The following is a 21,833-nucleotide window of genomic DNA, read 5'->3' on the forward strand; positions in this document are numbered from 1 at the left end:
ACCTACGTTGCTCCTACATCAGGGGAGGTCCTAGTATTCGATACAATTACCCTCAAAGCTGTTAACGTTATCGAGGCCCATAGATCACCTCTCTGTAGCATCTCGTTGAACAGCGAGGGCACACTGCTTGCCACTGCTAGTGAGACCGGCACCATCATCCGTGTGTTCTCTGTCCCCGGAGGACAGAAGCTGTACCAGTTCCGCCGTGGAACTTACCCATCCACAATCTACAGCATGTCTTTCAATCTCAGCTCGACGTTGCTGTGCGTTTCTTCGACATCCGATACCGTTCATATATTTCGTATCGGTGCTCCTCCCCCAGGAAACAACTCGGCTTCGGCTGCTGCAGAAACACCCGGGTCGCCGAGGCAGGATCGATGGTCGCGATCCAGGAGTTACGACAGCAGTAATGAATCACCTGCAGGCAGCGCAGCAGGGTCCCCTAGAAGCGACCTAGTTGAGCCGGTCGGACCTAGCAATGGGGGCGGTGGCAGCCAGCAGCAGATAAATCGGCGGCAAAGTGGCTCATTCAGCAGCATACTCCGACGGTCGTCACAGATAATGGGTCGTAGCGTGGCCGGTGTCGTTGGCTCTTACCTGCCTCAGACAGTGACGGAAATGTGGGAGCCCCTTCGCGACTTTGCCTACATTAAGATCCCGAAGTCTTCGAATTCGCCGACAGCATCGACTCGAGGCGGCGGGCTCTCAGGCGGGTCACAGCTTCCCAACGGCCCGCTGAGGAGCGTTGTAGCCATGAGCAGTAGTAGCCCGCAAGTGATGGTTGTGACCAGCGACGGAGGCTTTTACGTTTACAATATCGATATGGAGCACGGCGGTGAGGGCTACCTGGTCAAGCAGTTCTCGTAAGTCTTCGTCCATATTGTTCCCGGACGAGAGCTAACGAAGCATAATTTGTAGGGTTCTTGACGGCGACGACAAATTGGACTCGTCGGCCTACGGCACGTAGTCTTTTTTTTCGTAGTAGTTCCGCTGTGGGCGACGGGAGTTATCGGGGTCAGGCCTCAACGCGTGCGCTCTGCGCATTGTTGATATCGGAAGAAGACAGCTGCATTCGGAGGCGTTTGGCTACATACTTTCTTCCTAGGGGTGACTAGGAGGCTCCAGCACCTTGCATTCTTGATGTAATATGAAGCGAACACTGCTTGCCGCTTGGTCATTACGAGGCCGCTAATTCATAAAAACCCATTTCTGCGCTTGCACATGGTTGGCCACATGAAAGACTCAGGAACGGACGCTGTTGTGAAATCACGATACCCGAAGACGAGCAACTTCCGAACATGAAATAGTTGGTGTGCGGTAGCGCACGATAGCGCGAAAACTTGTTCATAGTATATGGATTATCAGCAGTCGTATCTCTGCTCATCGGGAAGTATAGGTTCTCGATCAGCAGGCTTAGCTGAGTAAATCGTGGCATCATCACCCGTTGCCACCGACCGTGGCTGAACCCTTTTAAATACTCGTCCCCAACGATTGTGCAATAACAAGACCGAGAACATTGGAGATGGCTAAGAAAGTCATACGCCCTCCGTCACCACAAGACCCCAACGAGCGGTCGCAAAAAGGGGGGGGGGGAGGGGGGAGAGAAGAAGAAAGGGGGGGGGGAGCGTGAAATCAACAACGCCGACCATTTGGAACAACAGTGCCGCGCGAACCATGACCCATCGGAAGAAACTACCATCTCCAACAAATCCTGCCATGGCAAGACAGTTATAGACGCCTGTCTCCGTGCATCCGTCATGCCATTTTGAAAAGAGGGAAAAAAAGATGAAAATGAAAGCAAAAACCCGGGCCAAACACCTCATAGAACTCCCAGAAATCCTTACCAAGGATAGAAGAACCAAAGAATTGAGTAACATCCAACGATCCACGAGGACACATTATCGAGCGTAAGGTCTGTTCATCAGGGCAATCTCCCTGGCAATCTCTCCCCACTCTAATTCCCGTTTGATCCCAGCAGGTCCGCACTGCTTGACCTGGTTCAGCTCTTCCCACTTTAGGAGCTCGTATGCGAATCGTAGGTGAGGCTGGATGATGACATTGAGTCGGCGGGCTCGGACGAAGCAATACGCCCGGGGAAACGATAGGTTCATGGCCCGCATCACTTCCGCAATACAGATGGTGGCACTGCGGGATACACCAACCCTACAGTGTACCAATGTGGCTGTTCCGCTGCGCCGGCCGTGGTCTAGGAGCACATTTAGAAACTTCTCAACACTCCGAGACTGGTAAAACTCACCAATGAATTCGAGGCACCGCTCGAACTCATCAGTCAACGGATCAATGCCGTTGTCTTGAACGCCCTGGACCACGCATACATTCTCTGGGCCCCATTCCTCCAACTCGCCTTCTCTCCACATTGAAGTCTCACCCACGCTGAGAATCTGGCCAATTCCGAGAGCCCTGAGCAAATCCGGGTTGTTGGCGTGCCCGAGGTTTCCGAGGTACATGTAGTCCAGCACCCGGCTGGGCAGAGAACCATCGAGACCAGGCAGCCACGCAGGCTCCTTGATCAGGGCTGTCACCTCGCGTAATCCCTTTCCAGCATGAACTGGCGACTCATGGAGTAGACGAGCTTCAATGCACGTCAAAAGAGCCACATCGGTTGGATATGCAAAGAAGTTGCGTTGCTTGACTGTGTGCAAGTGTAGCCAGGCATCAGCAATACCTCGTCCAGTGCTGTAGCTGAAATAGGCGATCCCCAGCATCGTAGATTCAGTGTATCCGTCGGCACAGTGAATAAGTATCTTCATGGGATGAGAACCTACAGGCTCCTCACCTTCCGCTGGTTCGTCCATTCCTACATCTCCGTCAAAGTCAAAGCTGGACTGTTCAGAGGGTGGTAGGGTGCCGTGTGCCAAGTGATATATCCATTTGCAGGTTTCTAGAATGCCGTCGGCTTCAACTTGTGACCAAGTCGGTGGCAGAATGCTGCCAGAGGATGGAAAGTCAATGTACGGGCGCACGGCTGGCTTGATCTTGGACTCGGCTAGAGCGCGTAGTGTCGACGGGTTCAAACGACCAACATCGCTGCACTCGATCAAAACGTCGTACTTGTACTCTTCTCCAGAAGTGGGATCTGGTGTTGGGCCTAGCCAAACATTGTGGGATATCTCTGAGGCCTTGGTCATTTCGTACATCTCTTTCCTCTCCTGCTGGAAGAAGTCGAGAACATTTCCCGTCAATTCACCCTGGTGATCGATGGCAACGATGTCCTTGTGCTTCGTTTCGAATTCGCTGAAGGGGGAAACGCAGAGAAATGTGTTGTACGCTGGCAGTGGGTGGCCCTGTGCCTCGTGTTTTTGGCGCCACCGTGATTGAGCTGTAGCAATATCCAGTCCGGTCCTCTGCACAGTGGCTTCGTCCTCTCCATAGACGATGATGTCGGACATCATGGCCGACTTGGCTGCCTGGATCTGGAAGTTTCTTACACAGAAACCGTCGCGTGGGTCGATGTCAATGAATTCGGGAGAGGCGCCCAAATACATGAACTCTTGAGGGGCGATGGCGCCCTTGAGACGTGCCACGGCAACATCACCGTCGGCTTTGACGAGAGTGACGCCGCGCACACATGTGGGCGTTTTCCTCAGGGAGCGATGACGGGCAATGAAGAAAGCTTGCTGGATATGGTTGTGGGGGTGGAGCCCGTGGAACCAGGGGAAGACTTGATTCGGATCCGGTAACGGCTGGCGGGAGACGTAGTCAACGGCAGCAGCGACGTCTGCGGGGCTTATCGTGTACAAGGTCAATGGTGCGGAATCTTGTCTATTGAACTTGTCAGGAGGATAGAGCAGCGATGATTGTTGAGCCTGTTCCTCATCGCGTGGGGGAGAGGGAGGAGGAGTGTTGGGCTCCTCCGCTGGAACTGGCCCCGGAGGGCAGACAGGAAGATGCTTGTTTGGTACTGGGACTTGGGCTGCGCCGATGGACTCGAGCGATATGGACGAGACGGAGCCCACTGCAGACGAAGGGCGATGAGGGGGTATAGGCCTCGGGAGAGCAATTGTGGCCATTTTTCAAAGGCGAACTTTCTTATTGCGACGGACTGGAAGTCGCAATTAACGTGAGATGTGTTGAACAGTTGACTCGACGTCGGGGTTGGCAGCTTATCAGCGGTAATAGGGGGTGGTCGATGTTGTGTTGGGGTCGTTGGTCGGTGGTCGGGGCGGGAGTAGAAGGTAGTGAGCTGGTGTTGCAGCTAAACCACTACGAGGTCGCTCGACAGTATCCGTAGACTCAGACGGTTGTCGTCCTGGAGCTTCTGCCTCGGACGACACTGTCTACGGGCTGGCTTCAAGGCGATTTAGAGATGGAAGACGATGCCAATCGCGCCTCGTACTGGGTGAAAAGCGGCGTGTGTGAGAGAAGAGGGTTTGTCACAGCGAAAGCCTGGGTCGGGAAGAGGTAGTGAGTGGTAATGAATAGAGTACGCACTCGAATGGACTGGGTTTGGCGTGTTGGCGTCGGCTGGGGGTGGCGGGCGATCCTTATCGCACATGCCCAAAAGCAATAACGGTAGCAGCAACGCCAGCTCGGTTCGTGATAGGCGGCGAGGGGTATCTGGGGAGCTGCGGTGATGGGCTGCGAAAGGTAGGAAGGCAGACGAGTTATCTTGCTGCAACGGTGATAACGTCAACGGCAGAAGCGGCGCCCGGCGGTGGAGATTTATCGTCGGCAGACGGCAAAGATACTCTGTACAGCCAATACCAACGACGAGGGACGGCTAGTGCAAAGACGGCCTCATTAAGACTGGCGGTGGAAAGGGAGTAGAAAGGCGTATGATATGATGGAGAGTGTCAAGCAGCAGCGTTTAGCAGAAGAATTTAACTCTGCATAAGGTAGGCGAAGAAGAAGGTCAACGAGGAGAAGATGAGGAGAAGGGAAGGAGCACAGCGCACAGTATGGCAGGTGATTGCGATTGGTGAGGTACAACACCGTACCGTACGCAGTACCGTCAATTCGACATGGATGCGCGAGAGACTACCGCCACCAAGGACAGGACCAAGACCCAGCCTAAGCCTACCCGTACCTAGTAAGGCAGGGAGGGAACGAGGGAGGGAAAGACAGCCATGCAGGACAGGACAGGCCAACAGAATGGCTGAATGAATGGGAGGGTGAGGGTGAGGGTTGTACCTTCGTTACCTTGGTGAAGTAGTAGGGAGGAGAAAGGCAAGAGAAGGACTGAAGAAGGGTGGGTGGGTTGGAATTGGAGGAGCACGGTTACAGCATCTTCTGAGCTACTGCGAACGGTAGCGTCACCAACAGCTCCTGTGGGATGGTTTTCAAGACGCGGCACATGGCCCATGTTAAGCACTCATGTCTCCTGGAGGTACACGTTGCACCTGAGGTACCTTAGCTACCTTAGCTCTGGAAGGTAACCTAGGTACTACCTCATGTAGAGCACGCAGCAATGGGGAATGGCGTGGCGCGCCACTGGAGACCTGGGGTCGCCCATCTCTAGTGCCGATCTGGTCTGGGCTCCCCCATCACCAACCCTCAACTGAGAAGCATTGCTTCATGGCTTCATACAAACAACAGACGACGGCGACAGCGGGAGACTCGGGCGTACAAGACGTACAGTGTGCGTGGTCGAGGGGCGGGCACGCGATACGCTGCCTGGTTGGGAAATACAGAGGCAGCGCTTTCTCTGCTGATCGCTGCTGCTGCTGCTGCTGCTGCTGCTGCTGCCACTTTTGCCATCATACTAGGCACCTCAGGTAGTTCTACCATTGCCTTTCCGCCTGCCATATTTCGTGACCAAGGCGGATGGGCAGCGCCGCACGGCATCGTGTGTCGCAAGATCAGCCAAGATAACACCATAGTGGACCAACACTGGTCAGGACAAGACAGGGAGATGCCGGGGCAAACCTAGGCGACCCAAGAGGAGACGGGCGAGTGACGACGGGGAGCAGGACGGACGCATGGAGACCTACCTAGTGTATCCGTAAGGTAGTGTACACTACTGGCTACCGTACTGGGGTTGCAGTTTGTGCCACAATCCAGGTGGGGACGGGCGTCGGCGCTAGCACCACGGACACAGCACCAGGTACACTCAGTGCTGTAGGTAGGTGCTGCATCCGCATCCATCCAGTGGTGGCCCCAGTCCTCTCCAAAAAAAAGTGAAGCGTGGGGTGAGGTGACAGTCCATTCATACCTACCTACCTACCTACCTATCTTACCTCTTGAGGTAGCCGTATTTAGGCAATGAACTGTTTGACTGCTCAAGCCCCGACGTGTTGGGTGAGCGGACAGATGGGCAATTGGCAAAACGAGCACAATAGTAGGTAAGAAGGTAGAGAGGTAGATCACGGTGCCAAACCACACGGCTTGAGCACGGTTCAAGCGGGGTTTGGTGGATCGCCCGCCCATTCACAACTTCAAAAGGCTATTCATCCCTGCCTGTCTGCCGACCTTGAAACAAGACGAGTGGCAGCAGAGACTCAGCATTTGCACTTGCATCTGGACTTATATGTCGTCTGCACCTTACTGCGCTGCCATTTTCGAAGCAAGCGTCTACCATGCAGTACGAGGACTTTGGGGGCGCAAGTGAACAGTGGTTGGAATGGGGGACGTCAGTTGACGACCATATGGAAGCGTTCCCTTCCCGCTCCACAACCACGCGCCCCCACAATCATTCCGCCGCGTGCGAATGGCTCCCTACAAAACTCGCAGTAAGATAACTATGTGCTGCATAGTACATTGGCCCTGTTTGCGATGGGTGTAGTTGGATTCTTTTCCTCCAGCACGAACCCTTGTCTGCACACGGCACCGCGTCAAGGTCTATCGTTGCCGCATCACATCCGCAACAGTTGCTCCCAGCAGATGCACCTGTGGACATGGCCTAGCTACCTTACGGATACAAAGTAAACCTAAGGTAGGTAGAAAGAAAGGGTCCGGTCAGGGATCCGGCTCTATGGATCTCGGTTCTTGATATTCCCCGACGACAAGCGCCCCCCCAGGGGCAGTTTCCAGACCCGTCCACTCCACGTCAGATCTGCTTGTTCCCAACATCTGCCTTTACATGATATCTTGAGCAACGAGGACGAATTCCACGCACCCGAGATTACCTTGTTTACATGCGCCCTGTATCAATTTTCTAGGAAGTTCTCCAACTCTCAAGCGAATATCAATCAATATAGTGCGTGTTGCAGCTATTTCCAGCTTCAAAGATCGCAAGCTATGTATATTTGAGAATCGTGTAACCAAACATACATCCGGTTCTGCAGCCCATGGGCCAGAGAGCGACAGGACAGGGCGGAGTCTTGCGTCTGCGTTGCATGCCCTCCTAGATGAAGTTATTAGCGGCGGATACTCTACATCATGCCCACAAACAACTAAGCCCTCACGCCCTCCAGCATCTCAAAGTGTTTGTATTATTTGTCTGCCGAGAGTTGAGAGTGGAAAGCACATTCCCTTCAATTCACGTCCCGCTGAAAGGCGGGGGCGGGGTAGAGGGTCCCTAATGCGTAAGTGTATGAGCGTGTACCTTAGGTACAGTCTTGCGGGCAGCTCCGGTACCGTACCTACCTACCTACGGGGCAGTGTGTCTGAGGCCCATGCCGAGTCCTATCACCTCAGCCACCGTTACAGACTTCCATTCCCGCTCTGTGCCTCATGTGGCTGGTCCGCTCCCACACGCGGACGTACTGGGTAAGGTAGGTAGGCAGGCATCTTAGTACATGAGCTCTGGTACATACGTCATTGACAATCGCTCGATAACAATCGTAGATTCAGCTACGCCCATGCACTGACCAGCGTGCTTCGCTCGCCCTCAAAGTTCTGTTGAATCTGGAGCACATCATCTGCCTTACATAAGGCACCCATGTGCAAACAGCGGACCTTCCTTTGTTTTTTTGTTTTTTTTTTAACCCGGCACTTTGGACTATTTGGTCCGCGTTTAATGCGTGCCTGCGCAATTCCTTTCTTGGTACCTGATCTAGCGATAAGGCAACAAGCGCATCTCATGCAGAGCTCTGGTCTCGCCCTGCCAACTTGAGACACCGTTCGGACCTAATGCCGTCTTGCGCGTACAGCTAATGTCATCAGGCAGGCTTTACATATCAGTCGCTGTTCTTCCGTCTTCTTCGGCATGCGTAGCCCTTTCATCCGCCCGTGTGACTTAGGTTGCTAATACCGACTTGGTTTCACAGACACACTCTACCATCTCCACCTCAAAGAGGTCTTCTCGCGACCCCGATCCTGCAATCCCTCTTGACGACTCGCAAAACATGATCAAGTCCATCTTGCTTGTCCGGCTTGCTGAAAGCCGTTCATGATAGAGGCCCGACTCCACGACAAACACTCCTCTCGAAGCCACAAAATCCGCTCTTGCTCACCTGGCTGCCTGTTGCTCTTGCTCGTCCGCAGCGATCGACTCCCGCCACCGTCAGACCAAAACACGTAACAGACAGACACTGCCTGCTTGACTAAGGAGAAACCATGATGTCTGCCCCGGCACAAGTACACACGTACGGCCCCAAGTGTCGCCTTACTCCTGTGGCGCACCCGACCCCGACCGGGCAGGACAACGGTGTGCCCCTTGTTCCCGCGCAATTCTTCTACTCGTCGTTGATGCCAATAGACGACCCCTTGTCGCCTGGCACGATCGCTGGTGCGTCCGATGCGCGGACTACTCGAGGTCAAATCCGTCCCTTTTCGTTAGGCGACAACAACGCTCTGGAGAAGGCTTGGCTCAGTTTCCTCTCCGAGGATAACGTAAAAGCTCATGAGCATTTAGTACGGAATGGCACCCTGAGTCCTGATGTTGAGAAGGCGAACATAAAAAAGCTAGAGCTTCTGGTTCGGCACCTGGCCGCAAAACATGGCCGAAAGCATGGGGGGATATTTCAGGCATCCTTAGTCGCAGGCGAAGACTCGGATATCCTCTCCGACACTCCAGCTACAGTTTGCTGTCCCGACCTTTTTATTGACGTGTCCACCGAACTGCAAAACACATTTTGTGCCCTTGCGAGAAAACAACAACCCTCTCTGGGCCAGGACAATGTGGTTCAAGAGGTCATGATGGAACTGCGACGCCAACTTAGTACAAATCCAGCCGCCGATGACTCCCGGTCAACAGCCGGGAGCGTTCCCTCCTCGAGGCCTAGGGCAGATTCGGCGCGCTCAAGACAAATGGGAATTGTGGGCTCTTTCAGCCCGCGCCGTGAAGCCGCCAATGAATTATCTCGTTCTCAAAAGGACGGGATCACATATGGAGCCGACACCAAAGCGAGACCAAGATCTGATTCGCGCGCGAGTGAGCAAGCGTCTCGCCCATCGACCCCCGGCACGAGTACCTCATTCCGGCCGTCTGTGGATGATGGGATATCCGGGAAGCCTTTCGTCAGAGCGGGAATAAGGCAAAGACCACAAGACGCCTTTGCTAATTCATTCCCCCCTATCGAGACTCCTAGTGCCAATGGAGATGAACGCGAAATGCGAACTCCGCCCAAAGCACAAGAACCAACGAGGCCGAGGGCAAGTACAGTACAAATCGCCACAATGAGCGACGCGAGCTACAGAAGAGAAGCCATTGACGTCGTCGTTGGCGTATCTAGGCTTCACATGGTGTCCATTCCTGCTCTACAGATGAAACCGATTTACTGGTCCCCTGTGAATGACATCGCCGTGGTACTCCGTGCTACATGGTTCTACAGGTTCGTGAATGTTAATCAAGATATGAGTGGTTGTGGGTTGGGTCTGACAGCGATCCTAGAGATACAATGCTTCCGATTCCGCCAGCAGTAGCGAATCAACTAGAAGCTGGATACCGAGAGCTGCAACCGCATACTGAGACCTGGAGCGATGAGCTTCGCTGTGCGATTGAAGTTGGTCCGCTCGGCGAAGAAAAAGTGTCGCATCGTCTCTGGCCGGAAGATGTGGAAAATATGAGCGATGGCGACAAGCAGACCGTCTCAGACCCCCGAATTTCAACAGATCCGTTCTGTGCTGCTAGCTGCTATCGTGGAGAAGCTGCGGCTGAAGGATCCGTCGATCCAACTCCAAAGTCTTCCAGCACGATGCCGCATCGAAGCAATGCCAGCTACCACGTCATTTATAAAGACGCTTCCCGAGCCTTCCTCTTGAAACCCAGTTTAAAACCATCGGCCTACTATGGGAGACGGCCAGTAGCCAAGATTATGAAGGGAATGACTATCGGCATCCCTGTAGTTCGTGGCTTTGATCGGGAGACGTGGGAACGCATCCACGACAAGAAGGGTAGGCGCGACACAAATTCTCAGTCAGAATCTTCTACGAGCGACTCTGCTGAAAGCGTCGGGCAGGACGTTTTATGTCCAGCTTGTAAGGCAGAAAAGGAGCAGGGCCAGGTTACCGACCTTGTGATGGTTGTACATGGCATAGGTCAGAAGTTTGCTGAGCGAGTCGAAAGCTTTCACTTCACGCACGCCATCAACGCATTTCGCCGGGAAGTCAATATGGAACTGTGCAATCCCGTGGTTAAGGGAGTCTTGAGAGACGACCAGAACGGAATCATGGTACTTCCGATAAACTGGCGCCACACTTTGTCATTTGAAGACGGTGGTCCGATGACGGAGGAGGACAAGGCAACCCACGTGCCTGATGGATTCAGCCTCAAGGACATCGAACCTGGCAGCATCCCGGCCGTGAGAAGCATGATCTCTGATGTCATGTTCGATATTCCATTCTACATGTCCCATCACAAGGGCAAAATGATCAAGGCGCTTGTTACGGAGGCCAACCGCGTATACCGGCTGTGGTGTCGCAACAACCCTGGTTTTGCTGAGAAGGGGCGTGTCCATCTAATCGGGCATTCTCTTGGCAGTGCCATGGCGATTGACATCTTGTCCCGACAACCCACACAAGTTCCTAGACTGGACATGTCCATCAAATTGCCCGGAGCTGATTTCTTCGAGTTTGACACCAACAACTTGTTCCTCGTCGGAAGCCCGGCCGGATTCTTCCTGCTTCTCGAGAGAGGCATGCTCCAACCTCGACGTGGCCGGGTCAAACCTGGCGCTGATCCGAGCGATATACACGCACCGGATGTTACGGGACAAGTTGGCCGGTTCGGGTGCATTGCGGTAGACAACATCTACAACGTGCTGGCTAAGGAGGACCCAATCGCCTACCTACTCAACGGCACAATAGACCCGGTATATGCTTCAAGTCTCAAGACGGCTCATGTTCCCTCGACCACCAGTTCCATCTTCAAGTACGTTGGCAACGCCATGCGAAGTCTTGTGCCAGGCGCAACCCCAAGCCCCGCGACTATCGAGCCAGAGGTCACGCCCAAGCCCTCCGTCGTGCGTTTGCCATCGCAGCTCGAGTTGGAGGTACACGATTTCACGCGTGAGGAGATTGCAGAGAGAAAGGCGTACTTGTTGAACGACAATGGCCAAATTGATTACTATCTCAGATATGGCGGTGGGCCTCTGGAGATCCAGTACCTCAATATGCTGAGCGCCCATACGTGCTACTGGACGAGCCAGGATTTCATTCGTATGCTGTGCATGGAGGTTGGGAGGAAGCCTGGGAGACAAAACACGATTCCCGCCATGAGGGCTCAGAAGGCAACCAAAAGGATCATCGTTAACTAGGTGACTTATGCCGGACGGATGGGCGGACGATTTGAAATGAGGTTTACAAGAATCAAACATAGACGCAGAGTCGTGACACAAAGTCATTCTCGCATGATGCGTAGACAGTGCGACTGGATCGTGGATGAAGCACCAGATTAAGGTCTCTATCAGACAAAACATTTAATGTACATGGCCGTTTTCGCTTCTCATCCAGACGCTGACGGGCTCCAGCTAAGGTACCAGCTGCAGTCAATGAGCTGGTTCATCGAGAACCTCAGAATCCATCGTCGATCTCCATCATGTCCTGGTCAAGGTCATCGTCCATGCCGTATTCGTCGCCCTCGTCAGCTCCCAACTGCATGCTATCAACCCCGGCAGCTTCAAGCTGTTGGATCCGTTCCATGTCCATCTTCTCCTTGTGCTTCATCAAATCGTTGTAGCTCCATGTGCTCACACCCTCCTGGTCCTTAGCCCGGAACGGTTGAGCCATCTGCTTGAGGAAGCGGCGAGCGCTGCTCACAGCCATGTCGGTGCTGAGGTTGGTGTCGGCGTCGAGAAGACCTTGGTTGATCCATTTGGGCAGCTGCACTCGCTTCTTTTGGAATCTGCGGTCGGCCAGTACCATGATACCGTAGTCGTCCTTGCCTCTCAAAACACGACCCAGACACTGGGCAGCGTGTCGCATGGCGTCGAATGACAGGAAGTCGTTCTCACGGATGCGGTACGTCTCGCGAAGGAACTCGAGTCTCGCCTTGAGGATTCGGGACTCAGTGTACTGGAATGGCACGCCGATGCACAACACAGTACGGCCGTATTGGTGGTCGAAATCGATACCCTCAGAGACCTTGCCTCGAGCGACACACAGGAGAACGGCGCCGCGGCCGTTGCAGCACGCCGTTCGGTACGTTTCCAGCGCCAGCGAGGTTTCCTGCGCATCGGGTGTCTCGACGAGGATGAGTTTGTACTTCCAGACCTCTTCGAGGATGTTCATTCCCTGCCACATGCTGATGATGGACTCCATGTAAAGATAGGAGGGGAAGAAAACCACCATGCCATCCGGTGTGATTTTGGCAAACTCGGTTAGCAGCGTGCCGTAGTTTCGCACCACGCTAGGCTCGTTCCTGACCTGGAAACTCGTGGAAACACTCGCTTGGTCACTTCCACGTGTCACAATCATGGGCAAGAACGACCTTCGCGCCAACGTCATGCTGTATGACTCCTGTACCACGGTCGAGAAGCCAAGCATCTTCGGGTACATCTCAAGAGGGGAGATCGTTCCTGAAGTGATGATGACAGAACTGAACCTGTCAAAAACGGGTCGGATTGCGATTGCGGCGTCCAAACAAGTGAAGTGCAAGACAGGGTTTGGCACCTCTGCTGTCTCCGACTCGAATGGTTCTAGGATCAGGAGAAACCCCTTCTCGTATGTTGCTACCAGCGTCGCGAAGGTAGCTACCTCTTGCAAAGGCTGGTAGTCTTCAATATTCGTGAGCTCGAGAGTCCTCACCAAGGACGTCAACCGTTCGGCACAAAATCGCAGAGGCTTCTTCTCAATGAAGGTGTACTCCCTCAAATGAGCAAGGAAAGACGGAGGTGTCTCTGAAATGGTGTGTCTGACCTTCATCCGTGTCTGGTATGTCGTTAACATCCGGCTTTCTGTTTCTGTCAGAGTTGCTCACCTTGAGATACTCGATGAACCTCTTCAGAAAAGACACGAAATGTTCGGCCCTTCTGATGTTGCCTGGTACCGCCTCCTTCAGCAAGTCGTCTGGCAAGGCTGCTGACTGTCAGTGAACGATAAGGAAGCGGGAAATCGGGGCATCGTATACCTGGGTTGGCCATGAATGCGTCCTCCTGTCGCGCTTCGTCGGCATCCCGCAACCCTTCCACAAGCTTCTGGTATTCATTCTGCAACTGCTCCTGGTCGGTGTCTCTCATCTCCGAGATCTTCTTCTCCAAGTTCTGTGCGCCCCTTGTTGCTTTTCGTAGAGAGTCCTCGGTGATATCTGTGCTTAGGGACTCGATGCAGACGTTGTCAATATTGTGGGCTTCGTCAAAGACGACGATGCAGTCTTTTGAGAGCTCTTTCGATACTCTCTCTGCGATCTTGGGATCAAGTAAATAGTGGTAAGAGTAGATGATGACGTTGCAAAATTGCATCTGTTCGTGCTCAGCACAAGAAACAACAAAGTGATCTTTCAATCCTTACCATGCGTCTTGCAGTGAAATATGGACACTGCTTGTGCTGTTCGCCGTATCTCAGAAGGCCCTCAAAGGTCCAAACTCCGTTTGGAATGAGATTGTGCGGCTCGAGGAGATCCAGGTTCTATGTCGAATCTTTAGCCAAATGAGAAGCCACGACTGAAGCAATACCCACATCATGGTAAACGCATAGGTCGACATTCTCGCCTCGATCCTTTTTCTCCTTGACAAATCCAGCCGTGAGGCTTCGGCAACGAGCGTCGACGATGGCACCACTCTTTTCCTGCTTGACTGACGGGTGAAGACACAGGTTCTTTCGACTTGTCAGCCCGAGGCCTCTGAACTCTTCCTCCTCTCCAAGCTCTTGAGCGCGGTACTTCATGAGAGCTTTCAACTCTGCGAGGGCCTTTTCGATCTCAGACATGGTACCTGATATGGTTAGATATAGTCAAAGCTTCTGGAGGATTCAGACATACGTGAGCAGTAGATGAGCTTGCGATGCTCTGGGTTATGTTGTTGATAGGCCACAATAAGTGAGAGCAGCGATACCGTCTTTCCTGTTCCTGAAGGCATCTCTAGGACGCAGTGACCACCCGCGTCCAGAGTCTCTAGTGGATGAATTAACTAGTCAGTAAGACGTTTGATATTCGAGGGGCAATGTCTAGCGAACACACTCTTGAGGTCGCACATATAGCTAAACACCGACGAAGTCAGCACTCATCGGGCTCAGGTTGCGGAGCGTGGTGACTTACGCATACTGCTCAGGATATATCCTAGGGTAGGGGAAAAGAATCGGCAGATCACTGGGAAGGCGATGTTAGTTGTGGGCTTTGAGGACCGTGGAAGGTCGACCAAGGCTTACTCGATGAAGAACTTCATTGTGAAGGCGATAAGGGGCCCAAAGCCCGCCGATCAGCTACACTTCGATGAGCTCTGTTTGAGACTTGGAAATTTGTAAGGGACGGTTGTCAAAGATGAGGGAAGGATATGGGTGACGATGTGAGAGGCTCGCCAGGTGTGGAAGTTGCGGTGGACTTTGGTGGTTGGTCGAGGTTGAGCGAAAGGCCCACCGCGATAGAGGCAAGAAAAGCAGAAATTTGGGCAGGTTTGCTGTATTCAAGCAATCAGATACTGCATGCATCTAGGTGAATCAGTATCAGCTATTCTAGCCAGTCTTCTGCATGTCGCGATTCGCGACGATGGAAAAATGTGATGCGCGTTGCTGTGCTGTGCCTGAAAATCGGTGACGTGAGACAGCTCTTGCCTTTGAATAGGCAGGGGGAGCTTTCAAAGGCAGGGGTAGCTGTGGAGCCAAAGCGTCGCGGTTTCACGTGACCTTCGGTGACCATCACCTTCACCTTTACGATTCTCGGTGTGAAGCGCGCTGACCTCGGCGAGAAGAGGTCCAACTATTGATGGCTGATCTTTCAGAAATAGACCGGCTAGGTGCGCATAAGGGCAATGATTCTCTTCGAATCCCATCGTTTGCCCGAATTCCAATTTTGTAAATCATCCCGGCAGGAGGAGCCATCTAAGTTGATAATCCAGCAAGTTGCAGATGACCTACGTCTGCCAACCCAAGGCACCAATATACACGCACATGCAACGGGGGCCGTCGGGCCCGTTGGAAGCAACACACGGAAACCTTGCCAGCCATATCTTTTCTTCGCCTTGCGAGTCCCTAAATGTTCCAGACAATCTGTAGTCCACGACGTTACATATCTCCCAGTCTTCAGGCAAGATTGGTGACGAAGTATACGAGCGAGGTATGCTTACCGCATAAACGGACTACAAATGGAGGCATAAGATGAGAGAGGCCGAGGCCAAAACCGAGCCAGTCAAGGGTTATTCAAAGATCAGGAGAATCAAGTGAGTGCTCCGTCATTGCCTTTGGTATGTCCTGGCCATCGACACTCTTGAATCTCGCTGCATCACGCGCTGCCGGGCCTCGTTTACTGATTTCACAGCATTCACAGCCCGCGAGGCAGTCTCTCGATTGAGTTCATTTTTCTGATGCTATGCTCTGCCTTGACGACTCGCCTATGACAGCCAATAAGTCGACAAGTTGGTGGCGCCTACAAGGACTGCGCGGGATTGATCCGCCGACTAATTAGCGAATCGGAGGCCGGGTCTAAGGGCGGCCGCCGCGGGGAAATAATAGGTACTGCTAGGTAGTAAGTAGACTCACTGCGCTGGGATGGGCCTGCAGCGATGAATTAGCACACAATCACCGTCTGCAAATGGATGTTCTACAGGCCTGTGACCGAGTAATCCTTCGCGGTAGTTAGCACTTAATCAGATGGCCTGGCTTGGAAAATCCCGGTGTGACTGATGCGAGCGCGCCTTTGGCACATGTACGCGCACAAGTACACAGGCGGGACCGTCCCATCTCATCGCAGCTATCTTGACGTAGAAAGCAAGAAAGTAAAGAAACAGACCATGGGACGAGCGGGACCGCCTGCCTGCCCGAGGAACGGTTGAGCACCGACTGACCGACGGGCTCCAGACACTTGGTTCGCGAGTTCGGATAAAGAGGTACACTGCGGAGTGATAGTGTACACCTGCACCAACAACGGGGAATGAGCAAAAGCACAGTACTTTTTTACTTTGCCAAAGTCCCCATTTCCAGCCCACCATGGCGCAGGTTACGCCCGACTGCGGTCTCGCTTCAGGAATACCCCTGCCCCGGCTCCTTGGGAAGCCGACGGAGTACAGGGATGTTCTCGTAGTCTTCTACACCTGCTCTGCAGTAGTGTATTTCTTCGTGGGCATACAGACGCCGGTGGCTGGTTGGGGGTGGGAGATCGCAGGGTCTCGTAGGGCCGGTTTTATTTGGATTCTAGTGCGTCTAGCGCTTGACGGATATGCTCACTCAACCAGATGGAAGCAAGACAAGGCATAGGGAGCAGAGGAAACGAGCCGGTGGGCACGGGCAGGGCCGCGATAAATGCCCTCGCCACAGACGGGAGTCGGTCGAAGGAGTGGGAAGCATGCAAGTCAGAGGCTCTGCAAGATGAGGTCTGGTCTGGTCTGGCCGCAGACATCTAATAACTACATGCACCCGCGATAAAGCAAGATGCGTCCCAATCGTTGCAGTCAAAAATCACCGAAAATTTGAGAGGATGCAGCAGCTAGCTCATGTTCTGGGGGCCACGAACAAAAGACCAAAAGGAATAGCACAGAAAACACTTCAATCTTTGTTGGGCGCTCTTGGTTGCATCACCACCATCATCACCACCACCATGCCCCTTGCTTGCTGCATGAGAACTCCATGGAGATTGACTTTCCAACAGGCGAAGATGAGGGCTGAATGGGAGGGATGGTGGCCGCTGGAGTGACAGTGTTCCCCCCACTGCCTACCTTGCGACGTTGCAGCATCCGTAAGGGTCCTGGCCTGGGATCAATGTACTGGGGTATGGACCGAACCGTCAACACCGTTGGAAATAGCCAGCCAGAGAACGGCCTAGGCAGACGGGCACCAACGGCGGAGAGAAAAGCCACTGCGAACACTTTGCGCATACAAAGTGTGCACGCACCATAGGCTGTCAAATCTTATGCTACCGTACCACGTAGTCTACGTACGAACGCATGGGCGGGCAGGCAGGCAGATGGGCAGGGAAGGAAGCGCAATGATAGTCACAGTAAGATTGCTGTGAAGATGGAAAGATGGCGGGCCTTAAGGCAGATTCCTCTGCCCCATCTGTACTCTTGCTCCAGGGGCATTCCGGCCTCCAGGAACCACGTTGTCTGTGCCGCATTCATGCGGCGATTCCTCCACGGCCCCTGGATCAGGAAGTGTTGACGATTATGGGAATGCCCCTATATGCTTATGACGGCACGACGATATGGACGTGACTCTGCCCATCTTATCTAGCCTATCTGCGGAAAGATGCCCCTCGAGAAGTCGAGTTGTGTGTGTTTCTGCCAGTGATGGATTTCTGAGACACTGCTCACATACGATGCGATGCCTTAAGGTCCATAGCATGATCCTGGAATCTGTCGTATCCGCATCTCCAGTGCTTACTCTGCAGGGCTGTGTGCTAATTTGAGCATTTGGGTGGGATAGCACCGTGAAATGGCAGGTACAGCGTCTAAACTAATTCACCTGGAACCTTGACAAACGACGACATCAAATAGTTTTAGCTTGGAGTTTTAGCCACCTCATTCTTCCTCTCACGAGGAGTATGACGAGGAGTCTGGGTGATGGGCAAAGGAGAGAGAGAGTGTGTGTGAGAGTGTGTGTGTGTTTATGTTTGAAAGAGAGACGACATAGAGGCAAGCCCGGTGACTGACTCCACAGTTTGCCCGGCCGACTTGGGAAGCCCTGCCGATGTACTGCGCTGTACCTTGGGCTGCACTGCAGTGCACCGCACACCAAGGGCCCATTGCGACCCCAACTCTGACCTGCCGCCTCAGCCCAAAGACCAAGACCAGGACTTTTGGATGGCATCCGTGGATTGGCCTGCCCTATGGATGCTCAGATTCGGAAACTGCAGCTCAGAGACAGCTCATCTCACAAAAAGGGGGGGGAGAGCAATGCGGTGTCATTGGCCACAGGCATCCCACGCTCAACGTTGTAGCCTCGGAAACGGGCGTGCTGGCGCGGTTGGCGGCCAATTGGGTGAAGCAGGCAAGACGGAGGTGAGATAATGTTCTCCTCTCGCTGCCTCTCGCTGCGTACATAGTAGGTATTCCGCCCGGTTGTGAACGATTTATACGGTCCACCAGGCTCAGAGACGGCGGGAGTACTTTGAGCGACAGACCAGGTCGATGCCACGAAGTTTAAAGTGCGGCCCGTCATTCGCCGGTTCGCGACGTGAGGTGAGAGAAACTGGAGAGTTGCAACGGGCGCGGTAACGCAGGCAAGCATCTTGCATGTCACTTTAAGGTGTCATTAGGCTGCCCTACCCACAGCACGCGCAGCAGCTTGGTTAAAAGGACCAGGCAGCTGGAGTCTCGGTGCTCACTATCCGTATTGACGCCAAGGTATTAGGTAGGTAGTGGTAGGTAGGTAGGGTAAGTGACTGTAACAGGAGGGCCTCACACTACCTTACCTACCTTACCTACCTAGTAGGTGAGCTGCGGGGTACGTACCTTCACCGGTCCTGCGCTCCTCCCCTGGTGTCCACCACGGCCGATGTGGCTCAATCGATCTATAGGGCTCCACCCAAAGCACGGGCGCTCTCCGGTCTGGGTGGCTTCCCGGCGAGTCTTAATTAAACGGTTGGCTGTCGGTCTTCCAACTACCAACAAGTCTTGTTGGTTGTCCGTCACAGTCATTACTCTGTCATTGTCGCGGCTCGTCACCTTGCCTACCTACCTACCTGCCTACTTGCCTACCTATTCCATTTCCACTCTCGCTGTTGCTCTTGTCACAACCCACATCATCCCATCCCCTTCTCGCTCAATGCCCTCCCACAGCCCTGTCCTGTCTGTACCTTCCGACCCTTCTCCTCTCTGTATCCGAACTCCTCTTGTCCGCCTGTCTTCCTCGCCCCTTCCCTTCCCCGGACCCCTGGCGCAGATGATGCTGGGCCACCGGCCAAGGGCTCGTCCATAGCCAGGGCTTTACGCTCAGTATCCCAGTCTAGTCTCCAGGCAAGGCCCTCTTTCATTCCCAAGTTGTTGGACTGGCCACTCATGGCACGGGAACCCTACGGATGAATGTGCATCGGCTGCGTTGGTGCAAGCATTTATCGTACCACCAAGCTGTTTTTACTCACCCAAGTCGGCTAGAACCACCACCAACAACACGCCCGGCCAAACAAGAGCCAGGGTCGTCGACTTGCTAAACCAACCAGACGAGGAAGAACACGAGCACCGCGCCGACAGACACAGACACAGACACAGACACAGATACAGGCAGATGAGGAGGAAAAGAGAGACCGACGCATACTCGACCTTGATCGCAATGTTGCTTCGGAGTTTTCTTCATCCCACTGCAACCTCCTCTCAGATGTCAGCCGTCCTAACAGCAGACAGACTTGAATTCTGCACAAACCTCCGCACCCTCATCAGTCCTTTTCCATGTCCTCCTCTTCTTCGTCTCACACCCCTCGCTCCAACTCTCCTCCTCCACCTCTCGCAGCAGCCCCCAATGCCACCCATCCTGGGCTGGTTGAATCCTTCGCGGGACGGTCCAACCACTACCAACATGTTCCAACATGCTGCTCCAACAAAATCAAAGGTCCCCTTGCCCTGCTGGATGCTGGACCCTCTCAGAAAGCACCATCTTACTCCAGTCTCCACCAATTTCGTCCAGCTGCCCACCCTGCCCCCATGTTCTCCATCACCTTGCACGTAATACAGGGCTACCGTGCATTGCCTGTTGCTATCGACGTTCTGGCTCTTGCTTTCTCCATCTTGGCCTTGCTCTCACTTGCTCTATCTCGCTCCCACACTGCTTCTGCTTCTCTGACTCTATGGCATGCACGCAAGTCTCTATTGAATGATGCCGTAAATACACTCTGTGCTGTCAGTCTCCGCCCCCGGCTGTCTTCAATTACCCCCCGTACCGTATATCTCACCCGTGCTAAACTTATACACATACATACACCCTAAATTGCCCATACTACCTTGCTCTGCGACTGAACCGCTTTGGTCCCAAGCATGACCAGGCAGAAAGAGATGGGCGTCCCGTCTCAAGGTCTGTATAAAAATTGGCTCAGTCTGCCCCATGCAATCAATGTATGAAGCGCTCGCGGTCTGCCCTGCTTCCTTGTCTCTCTGTCCATCTCTCCCTCCTCTGTGTTGATCAACCCTGCAAGTGACGATCAAAGTCATCGCGTGTGGTCCCGGTCAACTTGCCCACCCCCATTGGGTCCCCTACAGAACGAGGCAAACTGGGTCTTTCTTCCCGTCTTCCGGATACCGTACCTGGCTTACCTTACTTCCTTCCCTTGTCTTGGCCCCAACACACGCGCCCGCGCCCTCTCTTTTCCTCTCTTGCGTTCCCTTCCCAGCACACTGCCTGATTACTTGCTTGCCTACCTTCCGTTGCTCGTCGGATGTAAGGTAAAGTAAGGTACAGTCCAGTTGCCCCTGTCCTATGTCGTCCTGCTGCCTTGTCTTGCTCCTCTCCTCAATTCGAGCACGTTCTTTATAAGTGCCTCCTTCCCCATCTTACCTCCTGCTTTTCAGCCTTCCTGGGCAAGGTTGCCAATCAGATACGCACCCCGATCCGTCCTATCCACACACTCCTCCCACTCACGCGCATCCCTCCAACAAGTCCCAACTCAGCACCCTCCACCCCCCCTTCAGGGCCTGATTGCGTCTTGTTCCAACAGCCCTGTTGGTATATAAGTTCATCTTTTGCGTCCAACAAAGCGTCCGGGGGGAGAAAAGGGAAACACAAGAACGCCAACAAAAAAGGGTGCCGCCCACGCCAGTCATGGATCTCACACCACCCTCATTAACAAGGTCTCCGGCGTCTTCAACTCACACCTACTGCCCGTCGGAATCCTCCCTGGACTATCCATCACCAGATCTCGCAACTCAGCAGTACAAACTTGCTTCTTTGTACGCTGCTGGCCAACTCTGCTCTCTCGGACAAACACCTGACGCCGATTCCTCTTTGCCGCCTTTAGATCCCACGACGACAGCTGACTGGACCTCGGCCAGCATCATGGCACCGGCCTCTTCTTCCCTGTCCATTCCAAACGTTCTGTCCTCAGAATACGATCCCTTTTCTGAGTATGACCCGGCCCCGTACGGATCTGAGACGTACCCCCCGCCACCCTCACAACCGTCATCGGTTGTCAACCAACCGCATACTCTCGCAGATGTAACCGGACGCTCGCCAGCACCATCTTCTTCAAGAAGCTCGTTCTCTTATCCGCACGGCGGCGGCCACCCCACAGGTCCCAGGATCAAGATGGAAAACACCAACGACTACGGATCCGGAATCGATGTTTCCCATTACCCGTCACCACGCTCGATGCAAGTCCCGTACATGACGGAGCCCAGCCAGTATGTAAGCCCACATCAGGCCTACCTGTCAGACACCAGCTCTCCTGCATGGTCCAAGACAGAGCTGGATGCCGAACATTACTA

The 21,833-nt window shown here is 53.7% G+C and overlaps 4 protein-coding genes across 4 annotated transcripts; 2 read left to right on the forward strand and 2 right to left on the reverse strand.

Moving 5' to 3' along the window:
- Window positions 1-561: 561 nt before the first annotated feature.
- Window positions 562-967, forward strand: ATG18 (autophagy- protein; the record flags this gene model as incomplete). The annotated part of the gene is made up of 2 exons (XM_053174079.1): window positions 562-863; window positions 919-967. The coding sequence occupies 2 exons, from the start codon at window positions 562-564 to the stop codon at window positions 965-967; spliced, it is 351 nt and encodes a 116-aa protein (XP_053041789.1).
- A 931-nt stretch (window positions 968-1,898) lies between these two features.
- On the reverse strand, window positions 1,899-4,031 carry COL26b_001121 (uncharacterized protein; the record flags this gene model as incomplete). Its single annotated transcript, XM_053174080.1, has 1 exon — window positions 1,899-4,031. One exon carries the CDS (start codon window positions 4,029-4,031, stop codon window positions 1,899-1,901), a length of 2,133 nt encoding a protein of 710 aa, XP_053041790.1.
- A 6,006-nt stretch (window positions 4,032-10,037) lies between these two features.
- Window positions 10,038-11,597, forward strand: COL26b_001122 (uncharacterized protein; the record flags this gene model as incomplete). The annotated part of the gene is made up of 1 exon (XM_053174081.1): window positions 10,038-11,597. The coding sequence occupies one exon, from the start codon at window positions 10,038-10,040 to the stop codon at window positions 11,595-11,597; it is 1,560 nt and encodes a 519-aa protein (XP_053041791.1).
- A 256-nt stretch (window positions 11,598-11,853) lies between these two features.
- RAD15 (DNA-dependent ATPase of the nucleotide excision repair factor 4 complex) lies at window positions 11,854-14,660 on the reverse strand (the record flags this gene model as incomplete). Its single annotated transcript, XM_053174082.1, has 9 exons — window positions 11,854-13,209; window positions 13,259-13,356; window positions 13,409-13,739; window positions 13,789-13,905; window positions 13,957-14,210; window positions 14,258-14,389; window positions 14,456-14,475; window positions 14,534-14,584; window positions 14,644-14,660. 9 exons carry the CDS (start codon window positions 14,658-14,660, stop codon window positions 11,854-11,856), a joined length of 2,376 nt encoding a protein of 791 aa, XP_053041792.1.
- Between the last annotated feature and the right edge of the window lie 7,173 nt (window positions 14,661-21,833).

This window comes from Colletotrichum chrysophilum (assembly GCF_026319265.1).
Source record: "Colletotrichum chrysophilum strain AFK26 chromosome Unknown scaffold_5, whole genome shotgun sequence".
Taxonomy (NCBI): domain Eukaryota; kingdom Fungi; phylum Ascomycota; class Sordariomycetes; order Glomerellales; family Glomerellaceae; genus Colletotrichum; species Colletotrichum chrysophilum.